This window comes from Cetorhinus maximus, chromosome 7 (assembly GCF_964194155.1).
Source record: "Cetorhinus maximus chromosome 7, sCetMax3.hap1.1, whole genome shotgun sequence".
Taxonomy (NCBI): domain Eukaryota; kingdom Metazoa; phylum Chordata; class Chondrichthyes; order Lamniformes; family Cetorhinidae; genus Cetorhinus; species Cetorhinus maximus.
Genome location: NC_135885.1, coordinates 6,609,763 through 6,631,128, shown reverse-complemented (window position 1 = coordinate 6,631,128; position 21,366 = coordinate 6,609,763). Strand labels below are relative to the sequence as shown.

At 50.8% G+C, this 21,366-nt stretch overlaps 2 protein-coding genes across 2 annotated transcripts in view; both read right to left on the bottom strand.

Moving 5' to 3' along the window:
• Nucleotides 1–80, bottom strand: part of LOC144683076 (UV radiation resistance-associated gene protein-like) — a 271,252-nt gene extending 271,172 nt beyond the window's left edge. Inside the window, exon 1 of the mRNA XM_078546104.1 lies at nt 21–80. Coding sequence (XP_078402230.1) covers nt 21–80 — 60 coding nt within the window. The remainder of the gene's footprint in view (nt 1–20) is intronic.
• The window catches only part of LOC144682555 (serpin H1-like), a 525,388-nt gene that overhangs the window by 480,437 nt on the left and 23,585 nt on the right, over nt 1–21,366 (bottom strand). The gene's annotated exons all lie outside the window — the stretch shown is intronic.

The following is a 21,366-nucleotide window of genomic DNA, read 5'->3' as shown; positions in this document are numbered from 1 at the left end:
TCCCGGAGCCGGGCTCTTACCTGTTGGGAGCTTAACTCGACGTGAACCGCCCGGGATGAACTGACATTCCTGGCGTTCATCGCCGTGTCGCACTTCACATGGGCGCCGAACCTGCCGACTTTCTGTTCAGGGGCCGAGTAATAAAGCTCGCAGAGTCTCGGCAGGGATGGCGACCGCGTCGCCTCCGCGCTTCCCCTTCAATCTCCGCACAGCCACAACAACAACTGCCACCTCCTCCCGTTCCGTCTACATCGCGCACGCGCACGAACGATCCGCAGATTCCCATTGGTCGGTCCGCTGGGGACACACGTGGGGGCGGCGCCAATAGGTAGAGGACCCATCTATGGATTGGTCGGCCGGCCCGGCAGCTGTCAATCAGTCCCCGCCGGCACGCGTCCGGCGGTTGATGGGGAGTCAGGTGACCTGGGACGCTGAGGCGGCACTGCGCCTGCGCGGCCTGGTGAACGGAGGGACGCGCCTGGAGGAAGGGGGAGGGGCCAAAGAGGGCAAAGGTCAACACAAACACAAACTGGGAAAGCTCTGCAGAGTCTGAAGAAGAGTCACATGGACTCCAAACTTTAACACTGTCTTTCTCCCCACAGCTGCTGTCAGACCTCCTGATTTTTCCAGCATTTTTTGTTTCAGTTTCAGATTTCCAGCATTCGCATCAACTTTTCTCTTAGGGCAAAGGTCAAAGAGGTTCAGGTTGACACAATATGAGAGACTAACACACAGGGGAACACAATGTGAGACTGACAGGCCGGGGAACACAGTGTGAGACTGACACGCCGGGGAACACAGTGTGAGACTGACACGCCGGGGAACACAGTGTGAGACTGACAATACCGGGGAACACAGTGTGAGACTGACATGCCGGGGAACACAGTGTGAGACTGACACACAGGGGGAACACAGTGTGAGACTGACAATACCGGGGAACACAGTATGAGACTGACACGCCGGGGAACACAGTGTGAGACTGACACGCCGGGGAACACAGTGAGAGACTGACACCCCGGGGAACACAGTGAGAGACTGACACACTGGGGGAACACAGTGAGAGACTGACACACAGGGGAACACAGTGAGAGACTGACACACTGGGGGAACACAGTGAGAGACTGACACCCCGGGTAACACAGTGTGAGACTGACACACCGGGGAACACAGTGTGAGACTGACACACCGGGGAAACACAGTGTGAGACTGACACACCGGGGAACACAGTGTGAGACTGACACACAGGGGAACACAGTGTGAGACTGACACACTGGGGGAACACAGTGAGAGACTGACACACTGGGGGAACACAGTGAGAGACTGACACACCAGGGAACACAGTGAGAGACTGACACACAGGGGGAACACAGTGAGAGACTGACACACCGGGGAACACAGTGTGAGGCTGACACGCCAGGGAACACAGTGAGAGACTGACACGCCGGGGAACACAGTGAGAGACTGACACGCCGGGGAACACAGTGAGAGACTGACACACCGGGGAACACAGTGTGAGACTGACACACTGGGGGAACACAGTGAGAGACTGACACACTGGGGGAACACAGTGAGAGATTGACACACTGGGGGAACACAGTGAGAGACTGACACACTGGGGGAACACAGTGAGAGACTGACACACCGGGGAACACAGTGTGAGACTGACACACCGGGGAAGACAGTGTGAGACTGACACACAGGGGAACACAGTGTGAGACTGACACACAGGGGAACACAGTGAGAGACTGACACACAGGGGAACACAGTGTGAGACTGACACACCGGGGAACACAGTGAGAGACTGACACACCGGGGAACACAGTGTGAGACTGACACACCGGGGAACACAGTGTGAGACTGACACACAGGGGAACACAGTGAGAGACTGACACACAGGGGAACACAGTGTGAGACTGACCCACCGGGGAACACAGTGAGAGACTGACACACCGGGGAACACAGCGTGAGACTGACACACTGGGGAATACAGTGAGAGACTGACACACCGGGGAACACAGTGTGAGACTGACACACCGGGGAAACACAGTGTGAGACTGACACACCGGGGAACACAGTGTGAGACTGACACACAGGGGAACACAGTGTGAGACTGACACACTGGGGGAACACAGTGAGAGACTGACACACTGGGGGAACACAGTGAGAGACTGACACACCAGGGAACACAGTGAGAGACTGACACACAGGGGGAACACAGTGAGAGACTGACACACCGGGGAACACAGTGTGAGGCTGACACGCCAGGGAACACAGTGAGAGACTGACACGCCGGGGAACACAGTGAGAGACTGACACGCCGGGGAACACAGTGAGAGACTGACACACCGGGGAACACAGTGTGAGACTGACACACTGGGGGAACACAGTGAGAGACTGACACACTGGGGGAACACAGTGAGAGATTGACACACTGGGGGAACACAGTGAGAGACTGACACACTGGGGGAACACAGTGAGAGACTGACACACCGGGGAACACAGTGTGAGACTGACACACCGGGGAAGACAGTGTGAGACTGACACACAGGGGAACACAGTGTGAGACTGACACACAGGGGAACACAGTGAGAGACTGACACACAGGGGAACACAGTGTGAGACTGACACACCGGGGAACACAGTGAGAGACTGACACACCGGGGAACACAGTGTGAGACTGACACACCGGGGAACACAGTGTGAGACTGACACACAGGGGAACACAGTGAGAGACTGACACACAGGGGAACACAGTGTGAGACTGACCCACCGGGGAACACAGTGAGAGACTGACACACCGGGGAACACAGCGTGAGACTGACACACTGGGGAATACAGTGAGAGACTGACACACCGGGGGAACACAGTGTGAGACTGACACACAGGGGAACACAGTGAGAGACTGACACACTGGGAGAGCACAGTGTGAGACTGACACACCGGGGAGCACAGTGTGAGACTGACACACCGGGGAACACAGCGTGAGACTGACACACTGGGGAATACAGTGAGAGACTGACACACCGGGGGAACACAGTGTGAGACTGACACACAGGGGAACACAGTGAGAGACTGACACACTGGGAGAGCACAGTGTGAGACTGACACACCGGGGAGCACAGTGTGAGACTGACACACCGGGGAACACAGCGTGAGACTGACACACTGGGGAATACAGTGAGAGACTGACACACCGGGGGAACACAGTGTGAGACTGACACACAGGGGAACACAGTGAGAGACTGACACACTGGGAGAGCACAGTGAGAGACTGACACACCGGGGAACACAGTGAGAGACTGACACCCCGGGGAACACAGTGAGAGACTGACACCCCGGGGAACACAGTGAGAGACTGACACACCGGGGAACACAGTGAGAGACTGACAGACCGGGGAACACAGTGAGAGACTGACACGCCGGGGAACACAGTGAGAGACTGACACACAGGGGAACACAGTGTGAGACTGACACACCGGGGAACACAGTGAGAGACTGACACACCGGGGAACACAGTGTGAGACTGACACACCGGGGAACACAGTGTGAGACTGACACACAGGGGAACACAGTGAGAGACTGACACACAGGGGAACACAGTGTGAGACTGACCCACCGGGGAACACAGTGAGAGACTGACACACCGGGGAACACAGCGTGAGACTGACACACTGGGGAATACAGTGAGAGACTGACACACCGGGGGAACACAGTGTGAGACTGACACACAGGGGAACACAGTGAGAGACTGACACACTGGGAGAGCACAGTGTGAGACTGACACACCGGGGAGCACAGTGTGAGACTGACACACCGGGGAACACAGCGTGAGACTGACACACTGGGGAATACAGTGAGAGACTGACACACCGGGGGAACACAGTGTGAGACTGACACACAGGGGAACACAGTGAGAGACTGACACACTGGGAGAGCACAGTGTGAGACTGACACACCGGGGAGCACAGTGTGAGACTGACACACCGGGGAACACAGCGTGAGACTGACACACTGGGGAATACAGTGAGAGACTGACACACCGGGGGAACACAGTGTGAGACTGACACACAGGGGAACACAGTGAGAGACTGACACACTGGGAGAGCACAGTGAGAGACTGACACACCGGGGAACACAGTGAGAGACTGACACCCCGGGGAACACAGTGAGAGACTGACACCCCGGGGAACACAGTGAGAGACTGACACACCGGGGAACACAGTGAGAGACTGACAGACCGGGGAACACAGTGAGAGACTGACACGCCGGGGAACACAGTGAGAGACTGACACACCGGGGAACACAGTGTGAGACTGACACACTGGGGGAACACAGTGTGAGACTGACACACCGGGGAACACAGTGTGAGACTGACACACGGGGGAACACAGTGTGAGACTGACACACGGGGGAACACAGTGAGAGGCTGACACACCGGGGAACACAGTGTGAGACTGACACACGGGGGAACACAGTGTGAGACTGACACACGGGGGAACACAGTGTGAGACTGACACACCAGGGAACACATTGTCATTTCCTTTCCCCCATCATTGTTGGCATCCCCCCCCGCACAGCATCACTTTTCCCCTCCGCTCCGTGACCTATCAGCCACAATCCTATTCCTTTGGGAATGTCCAAGTGAACGTGCATGTTTGCTTCCTTCCTGAAAATCCCACCCCCATCTACATTCACCCCCCCCGACCTCCTCCTTCCCACCCCCAGTATCAGTGTCTGCAACTGAGTCACCACCAACCACCCTTGCCGTCCCATCTATCGCTACCATCGAACCCTCACCCACCCCCCCCAACCCTACCACCTCACTCTGCCCTCAGTCATTCTCATCATCCCCTAATACCTCGTGCACCCTCAGTTCACTCCCCTGGAGGCAGTCATGGACCCATCAGACCTATCCCTTGCATGTTCCCCTGGACACCCCTCCCCACTCTGGACCCCTTCCCCAGCCCGAACCTCTTCCTCCCTCTGGACCCCCTTCCCCACACCCCCCAGAACCGCTTCCCCCCTCCTGACCCCTTCCTCCCTTGGACCCTTCCAGCCAGAACCTCTGAACCCCCACCAGTCCTCCCCTGCCCCAAGAGTCCCCAACCCTGCTTAGTCCCTCCTGCTTCCTGACTCCCTCAGACACCCTTACTTCTTCCACCACCCTTAATCCTCCCTCTCTCCAGAGTCTTTCCTCCAGCCTCATCTCTTGCTCCAGCCTCTCTTCAGACTCACCCTTCCCCCTTTCTAACCCCTTCAGGCACCCTCACTTCTTCCTCCGGCTTTACTCATTCCCCCTTCCCAATTCCTTCCTCCACCATTACTCCCTCCCTTCTCTGCAGTCCTTCCTCCCCCTGGGCTCACTCCCCTCTCAGCACTCCTTCCCCCCTCTGAACTCCTTCCCTTATACCTTGCACCCCCTCTTGCGTCTACCTCCCCAGTTGCCATCTTCTCCCCCATTACTGTCTCCACCCCCCGCACTCTCTCCCCCCTCCCCACCTCCCACCCCCGACATCTTGATTCCCCCCTCCCAACCTCACCCCGCCAACACCTTCATTCTTCCCCTCCCAACCTAAACCCCCCTGAAACTTTCATTCCCCCCTCCAAACCTCAACACCTCTCCCCCCCAGACATCTCTTCCTCTCCCAGTCAATGCTAGACCTCCCTCTCCCATCCCTCAACCATCATCTGTTGTGAGCATCAATGGTGACTTTCCAGCTTCTATGAGCCATGCCCATGAGAATCCAATCCACCCAGCATGTCATGGATGTTCCTCCTGTGTGCCATTGTTGTCGGGCTCCATCATCTTCTGCTCCTCAATGTCTGCAATGTGAGCAAGGTCCTGGCAATAAGTCCTGACTTCTGCACTTCACAGCTGTCAAGATGTGTTCTGCACTGGCGTGTTTTCCACCCAATGTGGGTGGATGATCCAGCAGGGTGGGGTGGGGTCGAGGTGGTGAGTCCAGTGGGCTGGCCTTCTAATCATATGCTGGTGTATTACAATGAGGTTCCCAACATCCAATGATGGGGAATGCAGCCCGCCATCAACAGGCTGAGCGGACGATCGCAAACTGGTTTCACGACATTGTGAAACCTATTTTTGGCCTTCTCGCCATATTGTCCACCCACACCATCGAACAGGCCCGACACCAGCGGGCACGGATGATTCCACCCAATGTAAATATGAATTAACAGGCAAGCAGTGGTCAAGCATACCACTCTGCACATTTATTGACAGATGCGACCAAGACTGACCCCACAGATTTCTCAGCAATCCACCCAGACATCAGCGACAACTGTGAATCACAAAATGTCGTTATAACTCTGTCTCCCTCACAAGGGATTTCAACTCCTCACTTTCAAAGATCTAGCCTCTGAATTCCCTCAAATGCTGCTCCAACTTGGCCACCTCGACAACTGCTCATCTCCCGGTGGTTCAATCTCTTCTTCTGAGACTGCGTTTCACAGGATTCACAAAGTCGCCCTCCCGCCAATTAGGGACAATTCGGGAAGATGGTGGTGTGGTGGTAAGGTCACTGGACCAGGAGACCAGAGGCTCAGGCTAATGCTTTGGAGACATGGATTCAAATCCCACCACGGCATCTGCTGGAATTTAAATTCACTTTTTAAAATATCTGGAATATAAAGCTAGTCTCAGTGATGGTGTCCATGCCAACTATCATTCATTGTTGTAAATACCCATCTGGTTCACTGATGTCCTTTAGGGAAAGAAATCTGCCATCCTGGTCAGACCTACAAATGACTCCAGACCCATAGCAATGTGATTGACTCATAACAGTCCACTGGAATGACCTAACAAGCCACTCAGTTCAAGAGCAATTAGGAATGGGCAACAAATATTGGCCTTGTTGATGATGCCCACACCCTATGAAAGGATTTTTTAAAACTCCAGTTTTTTCACAGACCACCAGCTGGCACTACCCCTGGGTTTCACTGAACTCCAGTCTCCTGGCTGCACCGAGCTATAAATGGCTCCCAGGGCTTCTCTGTGAGCTGCAAGCCACACCAGGTCCTAACTACGACTAACCCGCCCTCCCAGCAAACACACAGATAAATTGCCCCACCCACCTCCCTGGCAATGTAGCCTTTCAGGGTTAACGGAATGCCTTAAAACTAATTTAGCTTTAACTCCCAAAGCAAAACATCTCTCTGGACTGCACTTCTTTGCAAGCAGTGTACAGATGACATCTCCAGTTCTCCAGTTAAATAAGCCCAGCTGCTGTATTATGGCACTAGCTCTTCTATTCTGACTCTATTAAACAAACAGTGGTAACCTTCCGAACTGCCATTTTCTTTTAGGTGTTCTGGCAGCCTCCAAAGCTCAGCATTTTACTTACCCAACATTCATAACACCAATCATCCCAGGACAAAACATGACCTCTAAAATATCAGAACGAACCATAAACTAGATATTTGCAACAACTGAGACTTACACACTGAGAGAACACACAGTGAGACTGACACACTGGGGGATCACAGCGAGAGAGTGATACACTGAGGGAACACAGTGAGAGACTGACACACTGGGGAAGCACAGTGAGGGAGTGACACTCTGAGGGAACACATTGTGAGACTGACACACTTAGGGAACACACTGAGACGGAAACACTTAGGCAACGCATGTGAGACTGACACACTGGGAGAACACAGTGTGACACTGACACACTGGGGGAACAGAGTGAGGGACTGACACACCAGGGGAACACAGTGAGAGACTGACACACAAGGGAACACACTGAGAGAGTGACACACTGGGAGAACACAGTGTGAAACTGGCACACTGGGAGAACACTGTAGGAGACTGACACACTTAGGGAACACATTGTGAGACTGACCAACTGGGAGAAAACAGTGTGAGACTGACACTCGGGGGAACACAATGAGAGGCTGAAACATTGAGAGAGCACAGTGTGAGACTGGCACAGTGGGAGAACACTGTGAGAGGCTGACACACTGAGGGAACACACTGTGAGGCTGACACACTGGGAAAATACACTGTGAGACTGATACATTGGGAGAACACTGTAAGACCAACAATCTGAGGGAACACACTGTGAGACTGGCACACTGGGAGAACACAGTGTGAGACGGACACATTGGGAGAGCACATGGTGAGACTGACACATTGGGAGAAAACAGTGTGAGACTGACACACTGGGAGAAAACAGTATGAGACTGACACACCGGGGGAACACAGTGAGATACTGACATACTGGAAGAAAAAAGTGAGAGACTGACACAGCGGGGGAACACACTGTGAGAGCAACACAAATAGGGAACTAACCGTGAAACTAAAACACTGGGAGAAAACATTGTGGGACTGACACGCCGGGGAAACACAGGGAGAGACTGACACACTGAGGGAACACAGTGAGCAACTGACACAGCAGGGAACACAGTGAGCAACTGACACACTGGAAGAACACAGTAGAAGTTTGACGGAGGGAACACGTGTAATTGAGGCACTGGGGGAAGACATTTTGAGACTGACACACTGAGAGATCACAGTGTCAGAGAGATACACCGAAACAGCACAATGTGAAGCGGACACACTGGGGGAACACTGTGTGAGAGACTTGGAAACGAATAATTTCTTGAAATAAAAAAAAACTAATTGCCCAGGGCAAGTGCATGAGCTGTTGGACTAATTGGATCGCTCTTTCAAAGAGCCAGCAGGGGGATGATGGGCTGAATGTCCTCCTTTTGCGCTGTGTGTTTCTCTGTTAACGGAGGGTCTCGCCGAAGCGACTGACAAGATTGTGACATCTTTGTGCCTCCGAATTTTATTCTTAAGCACTTTTGAGCAAAGGGTTTAAAAATAACTCTGTAACGTGATTGAATAGAAATTATTTTTTGACCCTCAGAATGTTGTTCGTGTTTTACGAGATCACTTGATCAAGTTAGAACCAAACCTGTGTACTGATTAACTCTCAAAGCAGAGAAGGGAGCCTGTTAACTGTAACTCTCACTGCTCTCAGGGACAGAGGGGGTCTATTGGATTGGGAGGTCTGTGGTACGGCAGCACCCACCCTGTCTTGATGGGGCACTACCCGGTTCCGGTGATCGGGTGAGCCTGTACAAATGAGGACAAGGCCCTGCTGTAACCTTTCGTTCAGCTTCAGCTGATTCCCCGCCCCCCCGCGATGAAGCAGTTATTTTTGTAGTGGGACTTTCTGAATGGTGGCCCCTGTTCACCCAGTCACAGGGGGTTTTGAACAGGCTGAAAATACACAGGGCTGGAGGGGCGGATTCACCCTCGAAAGCCCCAAAATGTCAGGGAGAATTCAATCACAGGGGTGGGCGACCAATGAGAGTAAAGGTACACTCCCCACTCCCCCCCACTCCCCCCACCCCCAACCCCCAACCCCAACCCCGTACTTGCAAGTGATAGAATTTTGGAGGAGCTGCTATTCCAATCACAATGAGCAGAGGGAAGGTGCACAGCAGCACCTCAGCCTGAGCAGGAGGGCGGTGGCAGTGAGACAGGCAGAGGGTAGAGAGGCTGCGGGGGTCGGGGGAGGGAGAGAGTGTGAAGGAGAGACTGCGGCAGGGGAGATAGAGGGTGTGAGGGAGAGACTGCGGCGGGGGGAGAGAGAGGGTGTGAGGGAGAGACTGCGGCAGAGGGGGGAGAGAGGGTGTGAGGGAGAGAGGCTGTGGGTAGAGGGGCTGCGGGGATTGGGGGAGGGAGAGAGTGTGTGAGGGAGAGACTGTGGCAGGGGGGAGAGAGAGAGGGAGGGAGAGAGGCTGTGGGTAGAGAGGCTGCGGGGATTGGGGGGGAGAGAGAGAGTGAGGGAGAGACTGTGGCAGGGAGGAGAGAGAGAGGGAGGGAGAGAGGCTGTGGGTAGAGAGGCTGCGGGGATTGGGGGGGAGAGAGAGGGTGTGAGGGAGAGACTGTGGCAGAGGGGAGAGAGAGAGGGAGGGAGAGACTGCGGCAGGGAGGAGAGAGAGTGTGAGGGAGAGAGGCTGTGGGTAGAGAGGCTGAGGGGGTCGGGGGAGAGAGAGAGAGCGAGGGAGAGAGGCTATGGAGTAGGTAGGCTGTAGGGGTTGGGGGAGAGAGAGACTGTGAAGGAGAGTCTACAGCACCGGGGAGGGAGAGTGTGAGGGAGAGAGGCTGTGGGGTAGACAGGCTGTGGGGCACCGGAGGGAGAGAGAGACTGTGAGAGAGAGAGGGTGTGGGGTAGTGGGCTGCGGGGGGTGGGGGTAGAGAGACTGTGAGAGAGAGAGGGGTTGCGAGAGAGAAAGGCTGTGATGGGAGGGAGAGAAGGACTCTGAGGGAGAGAGGCTGCAAGGGGAGAGGGACTTTGAGGGAGAGAGTCTGTGGGGTAGGGGTGAGCCTTCAGGGGGTTAGGTGGGGTGGGGGAAAGGCTATGAAGGAGACAGGACACTGCGGGAGTGAAGCAGCGGGGCAGGGGCCCGGAGAGATTGCAGGAGGCAGGAGGGGAGAGGCTGTGAGAGGGGAGGGGCTGCAGGGGTGGGGTGGGTTGAGAGGCTGTAGGGAGAACTGAGGCTGTGGGGCGGGGGTGTGAGGCAGAGCTGCTTCAGGGGCAGGCTGCAGGGGTATGGGGGGGTTGCTGAGGGAAAGGCTATGGAAGGACGGAGACTGCAAGGCCGGAGAGAGGGTGAAGTGGGGAGAGGCTGAAGGCAGAGGGAAGATGCTGTGTGGGTGTAGGGCTGGGGGAGGTAAGAGAGGCTACGAAGGTGAGAGAACAGTTTTAAACCCATCAACAGAGGAACACTGAGCTAACTGGGAACCAGGAAAACTTGAAGTCACTGAGGTAATGAATTCTTTGCAAATGAATGTGGAATGAATAGCTTAAGGCTGTTGGAGTTCAGCAACTCGTGCTGCTGTATGTAAAAAATGTATTAGATGCTGTTGCAATGAACACTGTTAACTGGCTAATTTAATACTGAAGAGTTCGATGTCACAAGAAAGATTTGCATTTATGTGTGTTGTCACATGTCTCACTCATGTGAATTACTTGAGGTGCTGTGACTGTTTCAGGGATAAACATCCAACCATTTTTCATATACTAAGATCACAGATGGTACGAATGAAAAAGGAACCTTTGAAGATCAAGAAATAGCCCTTGAGAAAATCTCAAGAAGAGGTCTTCAAAAGAAAGCATTTTGACCCCTGATTTTGAATGATGTCGAGGAACTGCTCTCTACCTCCCCGCACCCTAAACACCCCCCCTCACCGCCCTCCGCCACTGCTTATAGGCCAGGCAGAGTTTAGTGATCCCACAACCAATGGGTCAGATCTAAGCTCTGCAGTCCTGCTGCATCCAGTCATGAATAGTGGTGGGCAATTAAACAACCCACGGGAGTGGAGGTTCTATGGAAATGTTCATCCTCAGTGATGGAGGAACCCAGCACGTTAATGGAATGAAGTGTTTGCAATCATCTTCAATCATAAGTGCCGAGTAGATGATCCATCTTGCACCGCCCCCTTCCCGAGGTCCCCAGCTTACAGGTCCCAGTCTTCAGCCAACTGAGTGCACTGGACAGAGGAAAGGCTGGGGGATCTGGCACCATCCCAGTTGTAGTGAGGTAGACTTGTGCTCCAGAACTTGCCACTGTTCCAGTGCAGCTACAACGCTGGCATCTACCCGACAAAATGGAAAGTTGTTCATGTATGTCCTGCCCAAAACAAACAGGACAAATCCAATCCAGACAGATCCGGACCAATACTTTAATCTCAATCATTTGCAAAGTGATGGAAGATATCCTGGACAGTTCTCGCAAGTGACAATATCACAGCAATAGCATCTGGTCACCAATATTCAGTTTAGGTTCTGTTAGAAGCACTCAGATCCTGACCTAATTCTAGCCTTTGTCCAAACGTGGACAAAACAGCTAAACTCCAGAGGTGAGGTGAGAGTGAATGTCCTTGACATCAAGGCTGCATTTGACTGAGTGTGGCATCAAGGAGCCCGAGCAAAACTGGAGTCAATGGGAATCAGGGGGAAAGCTCTCTGCTGGTTGGAGTCATACCTAGCACAAAGGAAGATGGTTGTGGTTGCTGGAGGTCAGTCATCTCCGTTCTAGGACATCACTGCAGGAGTTCCTCAGGATAGTGTCCTCGGCCCAACCACCAATTGCTTCACCAATTATCTTCTCTCCATCATAAGTTCAGAAATGGAGATGTTTGCTGTTGATTGCAGTGTTTAAAACCATTCATGACTCCTCAAATACTGAAGTAGTCCATGTCTAAATGCAGCAAGGCTTGGGCAATATCCAGGCTTGGGCTGACAAGTGGCAAGTAACATTCGTGGCCACACAAGTGCCAGGCAATAACCATCTCCAACAAGAGAGAATCTAACCATCACCCTTTGATGTTCAATGGCATTACCATCACTGAATCCCCCACTATCAACATGCTGGGGGTTAACATTGACCAGAAACTGAACTAGACTGGCCATATAAATACTGTGGTCACAAGAGCAGGTCAGAGGCTAGGAATCCTGTGGCAAGTAAGTCACCTCCTGACTCCCCAAAGCCTGTCCATCATCTACAAGGCACAAGCCAGGAGTGTGATGGAATACTCCCCACTTGCCTGGATGAGTGCAGCTCCATCAACACTCAAGAAGCTCGACACCATTCAGGATCACTTTAAACATTCACACCCTCCACCACCGACGCACAGTAGCAGCAGTGTGTACCATCTACAAGATGCACTGCAGCAACTCACCAAGGCTCCTTAGACAGCACCTTCCAAGTTCCAGGTGTTAGAGAGAGTGAATTGGTGGCCCTGTGTCGAGTGATGGAGATGGGAGTGCCAGGAAGGAGAAGAAGAAAGCCTGAGACCAGATCGAAAGATGCAATGGCGAGAGGCTTAAAAGCGACGGGATTGGAAGAGGAAAGGGTGACTGACGGGAGAAGATGGGGAAGAGTGATGAACAAGCATTGTGAAATAGGAGAAGCCAGAAGAAAAAGAGTGAATTGGATAAACGCTTGAAGGAGAAAAAGTTGCAGGGAAATGGGGAATCAGTGAGAGAGCGTGACAGGTTGGATAACCCTGCCAAAGGACTAGCGCAATGGGCTGAATGACCTCCTTTTGTGCATTAGCAGTACATGTGTTAAATGTCTGTTGTATCATCTGTAAATATCTGTAAATACTTGGGAACTAATTAGCCAGGAACTACGTGTTATGTGTATGTGTTCCAGGGGGCCACATTCACCGCTGCGTGAGAGACTGAAGTGAAGTGTACATAATCCGTTCAACCTGTTTGTTCTTTTGAACCAGACAGCGTGGCAAAGTTAAACAGAAAGAGTTTCTGACCTTTGCACACTTATAGTGTGGTCTGGAATGTACAGAGCGCTGGAATAGAAAATTTCAATCCTAAATTTCAAAATGAAATTGGATAATAATAGTTGCAAAGGAAACATTTCCAGGGCGATGGAGAAAGAGCAGCGGCAGTAGGACTAGCTGGATAGCCCCAAGAGCTGGCACAGTCAGGGTGGGGGGAAAAACACGGTTGGGTCTGCTCTGTCTCTGTTTTCATACCATATGGTCACCACAGGAGGGCGATGCTGAGCTGTAGCGGCACAAGTGCAAATGACAACAACTGACATTGGTGTTGCACAGGTGAACAGGGGGAATGAATGAATGATCCAAGGGTAAAAACTCGGGGAAGCTGACACGATGCAGCTCCAAGAGATAGGCCTTCGGGATGCTTTTAGAGGCAGGGATGAGGTTAATGAATCCAGGAGCTCAAGGGGAAAGTATCCCCGAGTGGCTTAGATAGCGGAAGATTCTAAAAAGAAAGAGAGACTTGCATTTATGCAGCTTTTTTTAACGTTCTGTCACTCAGCGAAGAGTGGTGAAGGCGGGGGTGGGGTGGGGTGATGCAGAGGAGTCAAGCGGCGAAGGATGGTGGGATGCACTGGGACATAAAGTTAGCGTGGGTTACAGAAGCTGGGGTGGGGGAGGGCTCAAGGCTGTGGGAAAGAAGGCACATTTATATAGCGCCTTTCGTGACCTCGAATGAAGCCCTTTCAAAGTCGTTGTTCTCACGTGGGGAACGCGGCAGCTGATTTGCGCACAGCAAGCTCCCACAAACAGCAAAATGGGATGACGACCAGACGATCTGTCTAAGCGATGTTGGGTTGGGAGATAAGTGTCGATCAGGACACCGGGGAGAAATCGGAATAGCGTCACGGGATCACGTGAGAAGGCAGACAGGGCTTCGGTTTAATGGCTGGAATTTTCCAGCCCCATTGGTGTCGGCTGTCATGGCGACCAGCCGGGGGTGGGGGTACAATATGACGAGATGCCCAAAAATCAGTTTTCTGCCATTGTTAAACCAGTTTGTGATCGTCCGCTCCACCTGTCAATGGCAGGGCCACGTTTCCGGCCACCCCACATCAGGAACCTAGTTTCAATACTTTAGCATCTCATTATAAGCCCTGCCCGCTGGAATCATCCCACCCCCACACAGGATCATCCAGGCACATCACACCGACGTGTTTCACACCTGTACATAAGCGACGTGTACCTGGCTTCGCTTGGCACTTCGAGGTTTGTTTTCCCACCTCGCTTCGGGCAGCACTCACGGGCATCAGCGCCAGGCTTCACAGACAGAACCACATCACTTTTAGGGGGACTCACGGGCAGGTCTCTACCCACCAGACTAGCCTTAAGGCGGGGGGTGGCTTTTCAATGGCTGCAGGGCTAGGGCTTGCTTGGGGAATGGGGAGAAGTGGCCTCAGGCAAGGGAAGAGGCTGCAGGGTGAGGGCTGTACTGGGGAAGGAAGGTATCCCAGGGTGGGTGTGGGGGGGGGCACATGTTGATCTGTGCAAGTGGCCTCAAGATGGTGAGGGCTGAGGAGACAGTCTCCAGAGGAGATGAGGCCAGATGGAGATGTGAGGGTGTGTGTGAGAAAGTGAGTGGTGATGTCCCTTGAGCTGGCAGTGAGTGAGATGCCAGTGAATGTGTAATGGGCTTGTGAGTGTGTGAGTTTAGAGTGATGAGATGGTTGCCTTACCCTGGCGGTAAGGATGAGATCATTCATCCTCTTTCTGCACTGGATGGTTGACATCTTGTGTGCAGCATTGACACTGACCACCACTGCCATCGCCTGCCAGAGATTAGAGAAATAGAGGGGGGGGGGTGGGAACGAGGCCATGGTGAAATTTGAAAACAAGGATGAGAATTTTAAAATTGAGGCGTTGATGGCCCTGGAGCCAAAGTCGGTCAGCGAGCACAGAGGTGATGGGTAAATGGAGTTTGGAGAGAGTTGGAGTGAGTTAAGAAATTAGCAGTAGAGTTTTGGATGAATGTAAGTTTGTGGAGGGGCAGCTGACGCGATATATCTTCAAAAGAAACATTTTCAGGAGGTTTTTAGAGGCAGGAGGGAAATAGCGAATCAAAGAGATCAAAGGAAAATATTCCACAGCGTAGGATTTAGACAGCTGAAGATTCTAAGAAGAAACAAGAATGCATTTTCACATTCTGTCACCCACTGGAGAGTGGTGGGGGAGCTAATGCACAGGGGTCAAGCAGCAAACGACTGTAGGATAGACTGGGATGTAAGGTTAGTGGGAGTTAGATGGGAGACCAGCCAGGAGTGCATTGGGACAGCCAAATCTATCGCTGTAAAGATAGACATGTTGCCGAAGCATTTCATCTTGCACTCATCAGGACAAACACAAGAATGCCAAATTTCAAACAATCACAACTATTTATTCTATAGGAGTAAAGGGTGCTGGTTGGCAAGTTGACCGTGATTTGCCAAGGCGTTACCATGGAGAAAGCAAAGGGTAACTATAGGCTCCCCAAACTCCCGGGTATTTCAATAAGGCACAAGGCTAGAACATATTTCTTTTGTTTGCAGAGAGCGGGGCATGTGACAGAATGTATGTTGCTTCTAGCAGGCGTAAACAAACCACTTTACGAGTTCAACTGATTATCTTAAATTGGTTGTTAGTGTAGCTATTAGCGCACTCAGAATTGTTCAGCAAGTGCTGCCCAATCCGAAATCCCATCTAACAGTAATTGTTTGGTTTTGGGTTTTGCCAACGCAGGCTGGTTGAGTACCGTCTGTATTCTGCCTATTACAAACAACTGAAGGAACGTGATGTTTGACTCGATCAAACAATCCTTGGAACATCTGGCCTACGTATCCGACATCGCACCCGCACTGAAATTCATATGTGACATTGCTCAGTTGTGTGGCAGGCAGGATGTCTTTGCGACTGATGTAAGCATCCTGTTAGGAAAATGTCACCCGCGTAGCCGCTGCATAGTAGCAGTATGAAATGGCTTGCTTAACGGCTTGTTCAAATTTTTCAGATAATTTGCCTTTCCAGGGTAATTTCAGGTAGACCTGGTTGGAAATACGTGGTTGGAAACTCATCTCGGGGTCAAACGTAACACCAAGATTGTGAACAGGCTGGCTCAACTTCAGACAGTTTCCAGGGATGCAAACAATGACGAGGGAATGCCTTTTGTGGTAGGCACCAAGGACATTGGATTCGGTCTTTCCACTGTCTGGTTGGAAGAAATAGCCGCTCGTTCAATACTGGGTGTCAAACGAGCAGCCTGATCATTTAGAGAGAGTGGAGGAGTCTCGAGAGGTGGTGGGGGGTAGGGTTGGGTGATGTCAGCGTACATGTGGGACCTGATGTGGATGCTGCCGAGGGGCAGCATGTAGATGGGAAATAGAAGGGGGGGGGCCAAGGATTGAACTTTGGGAAGCTCCAGAGGTAATCGTGTGGGAGTGGGAAGAGAAGCAGGACAACATCTAAATTGGCTTGAGTAAGTAGTTGGAGAGATGGAGTTGGGGCTACATGAGGACGTTCCCACTTCTGGGGCAATCTAAGACCAGGGACCATAAATATAAGATAGTCACTAATAAATCCAATTGGGAATTCAGGGGAAACTTTTTTTACCAAGAGAGTTCTGGGTGTGTGGAGCACACTCCCAACAAGGAGTAGTTGAGGCAAATAAGATGCATTTAAGGGGAAGCCAGGTAAACACATGAGAGAAGAACAAACAGAAAGGTATGATGTTAGACTGAGATGAAACAGGGGTTGGGGGAGGCTTGTTTGGAGCTTAAACGCCAGCATGGACCAGTTGAACCAAATGGACTCTTCCTGTGCTGTAGTTATTGCAAGAAAACAGGATTTGTTTTGGCCAGAGCCGATTGAACGGCTTTTCCCAATGCTTCAAGTTCCTGATATTAAACCAATTGGAAAAACGACTTTACAGGAAAAAGGACTTTAAGGAGAATATTCCCATATGTAACGTTTTTCCAGACAATTTAATTGCGAAGATGAAAACACCTGGCCATGACGAAATGCCCCCTGTTCAAAGACAAGTTGGGTTCCCCAAGAATAACTTTATTCTCAAGATGCACCAACAATCTTTTCTTGGTCAGTCACGTGGAAACTCATCACCCCAAGTTTCAGATCCTCTGGAACAAGCTGTCTCCATTGGTTTTGGACCACAGGACTGGGGAACGTTGGTTAAAAATAGACCTTTCAGGAGTGCAGTTAAAAAGGTTTCTAAATACAGAGGGTGGTAGAAGTTTGGAACTGTCTTCTGCGAACAGCAGTTGATGCCGCATCAATTGTTAATTTTAACTCTGAGATTGATAGATTTTTGTTATCCTCATGTTAATGAAGGGATAAGGGGAAAAGACAGCTATATAGAGTTAGATCGCAGATCAGCCATGAGCTCACCAAATTGTGGAACAGGCCCAAGGGGCTAAATGGCAAACTCCTGTTCCCATGTTATAAGATTTTTAAAATTTATGCACGGGATGTGGGCTTCACTGGCTGGGTCAGCATTTATTGCCCATCCCTAATTGCCCTTGAGAAGGTGGTGGTGAGCTGCCTTCTTGAACTGCTGCAGTCCAATGGTGCAGGTACACCCACAGTGCTGTTAGGGAGGGAGTTCCAGGATTTTGACCCAGCGACAGTGAAGAATAAGCGATATATTTGCAAGTCAGTTTGGTGAGTAACTTGGAGGGGAGGTTCCAGGTGGTGGTGTTCCCATGCATCTGTTCCCCTTGTTGTTATAGATGGTAGCAGTCATGGGTTTGGAAGGTCCTGTCGAGAGAACCTTGGTGAGTTCCTGCAGTGCATCTTGTAGATGGTACACACTGCTGCTACTGTGCGTCGGTGGTGGAGGGGGTGAATGTTTGTGGTTGTGGTGCCAATCAAGCGGGCTGTTTTGTCCTGGATGTTGCGAGCTTCTTAAGTGTTGAAGCTGCACTCATCCAGGCAAGTGGGGAGTATTCCATCACACTCCTGACTTGTGCCTTGTTGATGGTGGACAGGCTTTGGGGAGTCAGGAGGTGAGTTACTTGCCACAGAATCCCTAGCCTCCGACCTGCTAATGTAGCCACAGTATTTATATGGCTGGTCCAGTTCAGTTTCTGGTCAATGCTAACCCTCAGCATGTTGATAGTGGGGGATTCAGTGACGGTAATGCCATTGAATGTCAAAGGGCAATAGTTAGATTCTCTTTTGTTGGTGATGGTCATTGCCTGGCACTTGTGTGGCGTGAATGTTACTTGCCACTTATCAGCCCAAGCCTGGATATTGTGCGCGTCTTGCTGCATATGGACATGGACTGGCTCAGTATCTGATGATTTGCTTATCATTTGCCTATAAGTTGCTGAGAAGGGTGTCTCTGTTTGTCAGATGTGAAGTACACACTCTCGACATAGCAACCATCCAAGACATGGAGCATCAGCTTGGGGAACCCCCAAAAATGTGCAGGGGTACAGTACCACAGTTTATCCAAATGAGGAAACTGTACCTAGAAGAGATAGAACCAGAAAGTGTTTGAAATACTCAGAGCTGGTGGCATCGGTGGAACGAGGAGCTGAGTTAACATCTTGAGTCGAATATTCTTCAGAACTGAAAGAGGACAGAAACGTGATGGGGTTTACTTTGTTGAAAGGGGGCAGGTAGAACAAAAAGGGAAGGTCTGGGATAGGGTAGAGGGTGAGAGAGATTAAATGACAAAGATGTCACAGAACAAAGAGAGTGGTAATGGATGTAGTAAAGAAACAAAGCATTTGTCCCAGAGTGAGTGTGAATGGTAGAATAATGGACATCTCTGCCCAGAGGCAAAAAATATGAAAAACAAGCTTCATACTGGCACATGGCAAAAAAAAAATAGAATCAAAATGGAGGAGAGAGTTCACGGTCTGAAATTGTTGAACCCAATGTTGAGTCCAGAAGGTTGTAAAGTGCCTAATCGGAACTTGGGGTGTTGTTCCTGCAGCTTCCGCGTTGAGTGTCAGTGAAACACTGTAGCAGGCCGAGGGCAGAGATGTCAGCGCGAGAGCAAGATGGTGAATTAAAATGGCAAGTGACCGGAAGGTCCAGGTCACGCTACCTATTAGAGGACTAAATTGGTTATCTTAAACTGAGTAGGAAGAATTCTCAGCTCCCATGAATAAGCCCCATCAGCTGGTCAGTCGATAGTAGATCCCTCTGATTGCTGCAAATCTACCTGTTTAAGCATGAGATTGTCAAATCTGCCACTGGGAGTTGACTTGGTTCCAGGGTGGAGAATTTGGTTTAAAACGATTGAGCTGTCATGGATAATAAATAGGGGAGCAGACTCAGATAGGTCAAATGGCTTTACCCCTGATCCTAGGCCTGAGGCCTTGGAGCAATTTGGGTGAGAGTTTTAAAATCGAGGTGTTGCTGAAGTGGGAGCCGATGTGGATCAATGGCTGGAACCACTCTCAGCCGGATGTAAAAGATAGCCCATTTTGAAGGAAGGCAGGAGATTGCTCCCCAGTGTCCCTCAACTAACACAATCAACAACAAACAAATTATGTTTGTCATTATCACGTTGCTGTTCTTGGCACTTGATGTGCTTAAATTGGCTGCTGTATTTTCTGCATTACATCAGTGACAATACTTCAAAAGCACTCTCTTGGCTGGAAGCCACTTTGGAATGTCCTGAGGTCATGAAAGGTGCTACATAAATGCGGGCTACACAGTCATTATGGCACAGGAGGCCATTTGGCCCATTGAGTCCATGCCAGGTCTCTGTAGACCATTCCAGTCAGCCCCATTCCCCAGCTTTATCCCTGTCGCCCTGTAGGTTTATTTCCCTCAAGGGCCCATCCAATTTTCTCTTGAAATCATTCAACTTCTCTGCTTCTGCCACCCTCGAAGGCAGCGAGTTCCAGAACATTACCAGTTGCTGCGTAAAAAAAAGTTCAAACCTCATTCCTCCTGCCCAAAATCTTAAATTTGTGTCCCTCTGGTTCTTGTACCATCAGGTAATGGGAACAGCTTTTCCTCGCCGACCGTATCTAAACCTGTCATAGTCACGTACAGGTCCATCAAATCTCCCTTGAACCTCCTTTGCTCCAAAGATAACAACCTCAGACCCTCCAACCTACCCTGGAACCAATCTGGTTCTTCCTAACTCTCGCTTTCCCATCCCCCAAAGCGCAAGGTCATTTTTAGTGGAGAAGAGATTAATGCCTCAAAACCCCCTATAACCAAAGCTCCCTATCATTCATAGGTCACCCCGAGGCCTTGAGATTCTTTTATTTCTGCCTGTCCTCCTTTTCAGTTTGCTTCCCAGGATGATTAGATCTGTAATGGCCTTTCTATATTGCACTGTGTTGCAATAATTGCCTCTTTAATTCCAATAGTGTTATGATCCCAGTTAATGTTAATACTGGACAAGTCAGATCCCAGGGTGAAACTTGGCTTGGTAGATCCTTTTTATTAGAAACCGTGGAGAAAGATTACTGAACAAATTCACAGGAGTCTGCTGATGAACTTTTAACACAAGGTATAAAATGATTATTAAAAATGCACTATATTACACCAGACAAAAAGGTTGGAAAGATCTCAATACAAACACAAGAAAATGGTTCAAATATTCACTAGTCCTTCGCCATAGTATCTCCTTACAGAAACATACAAATTCAGAAAGATGAAACAATTTGCCATATCTATCTTATACTCCAATGTTCAGGGTAAGTACAGGGCACATGTGAACCGACTGGTGAACTGTGGTCAGACGCTCCACACTCCTAAGTAAATGACAGATGGCACCAAAGGAGATTCTATGGATTTCTCAACAACCCACCCGGATACTGGTCACACCATGAGCCAACTGGTCTCACTGAAACTCTGTCATTCTCACAAGGGTTTCCAATCTCCACGTTTGAAAAACTCGCCCTGAAATTCTCTTCAAACGTCACTCCCACTCGGATGGCTTCAACAAGGATCTGCCTCCAGGGTTTCAATCTCACCTCTTTATCATTCATTTACAGGGGTGTGGGCGTCGCTGGGTAGGCCAGCATTTATTGCCCATCCCTGGTTGCCCTTCAGAAGGTGGTGTTGAGCTGCCT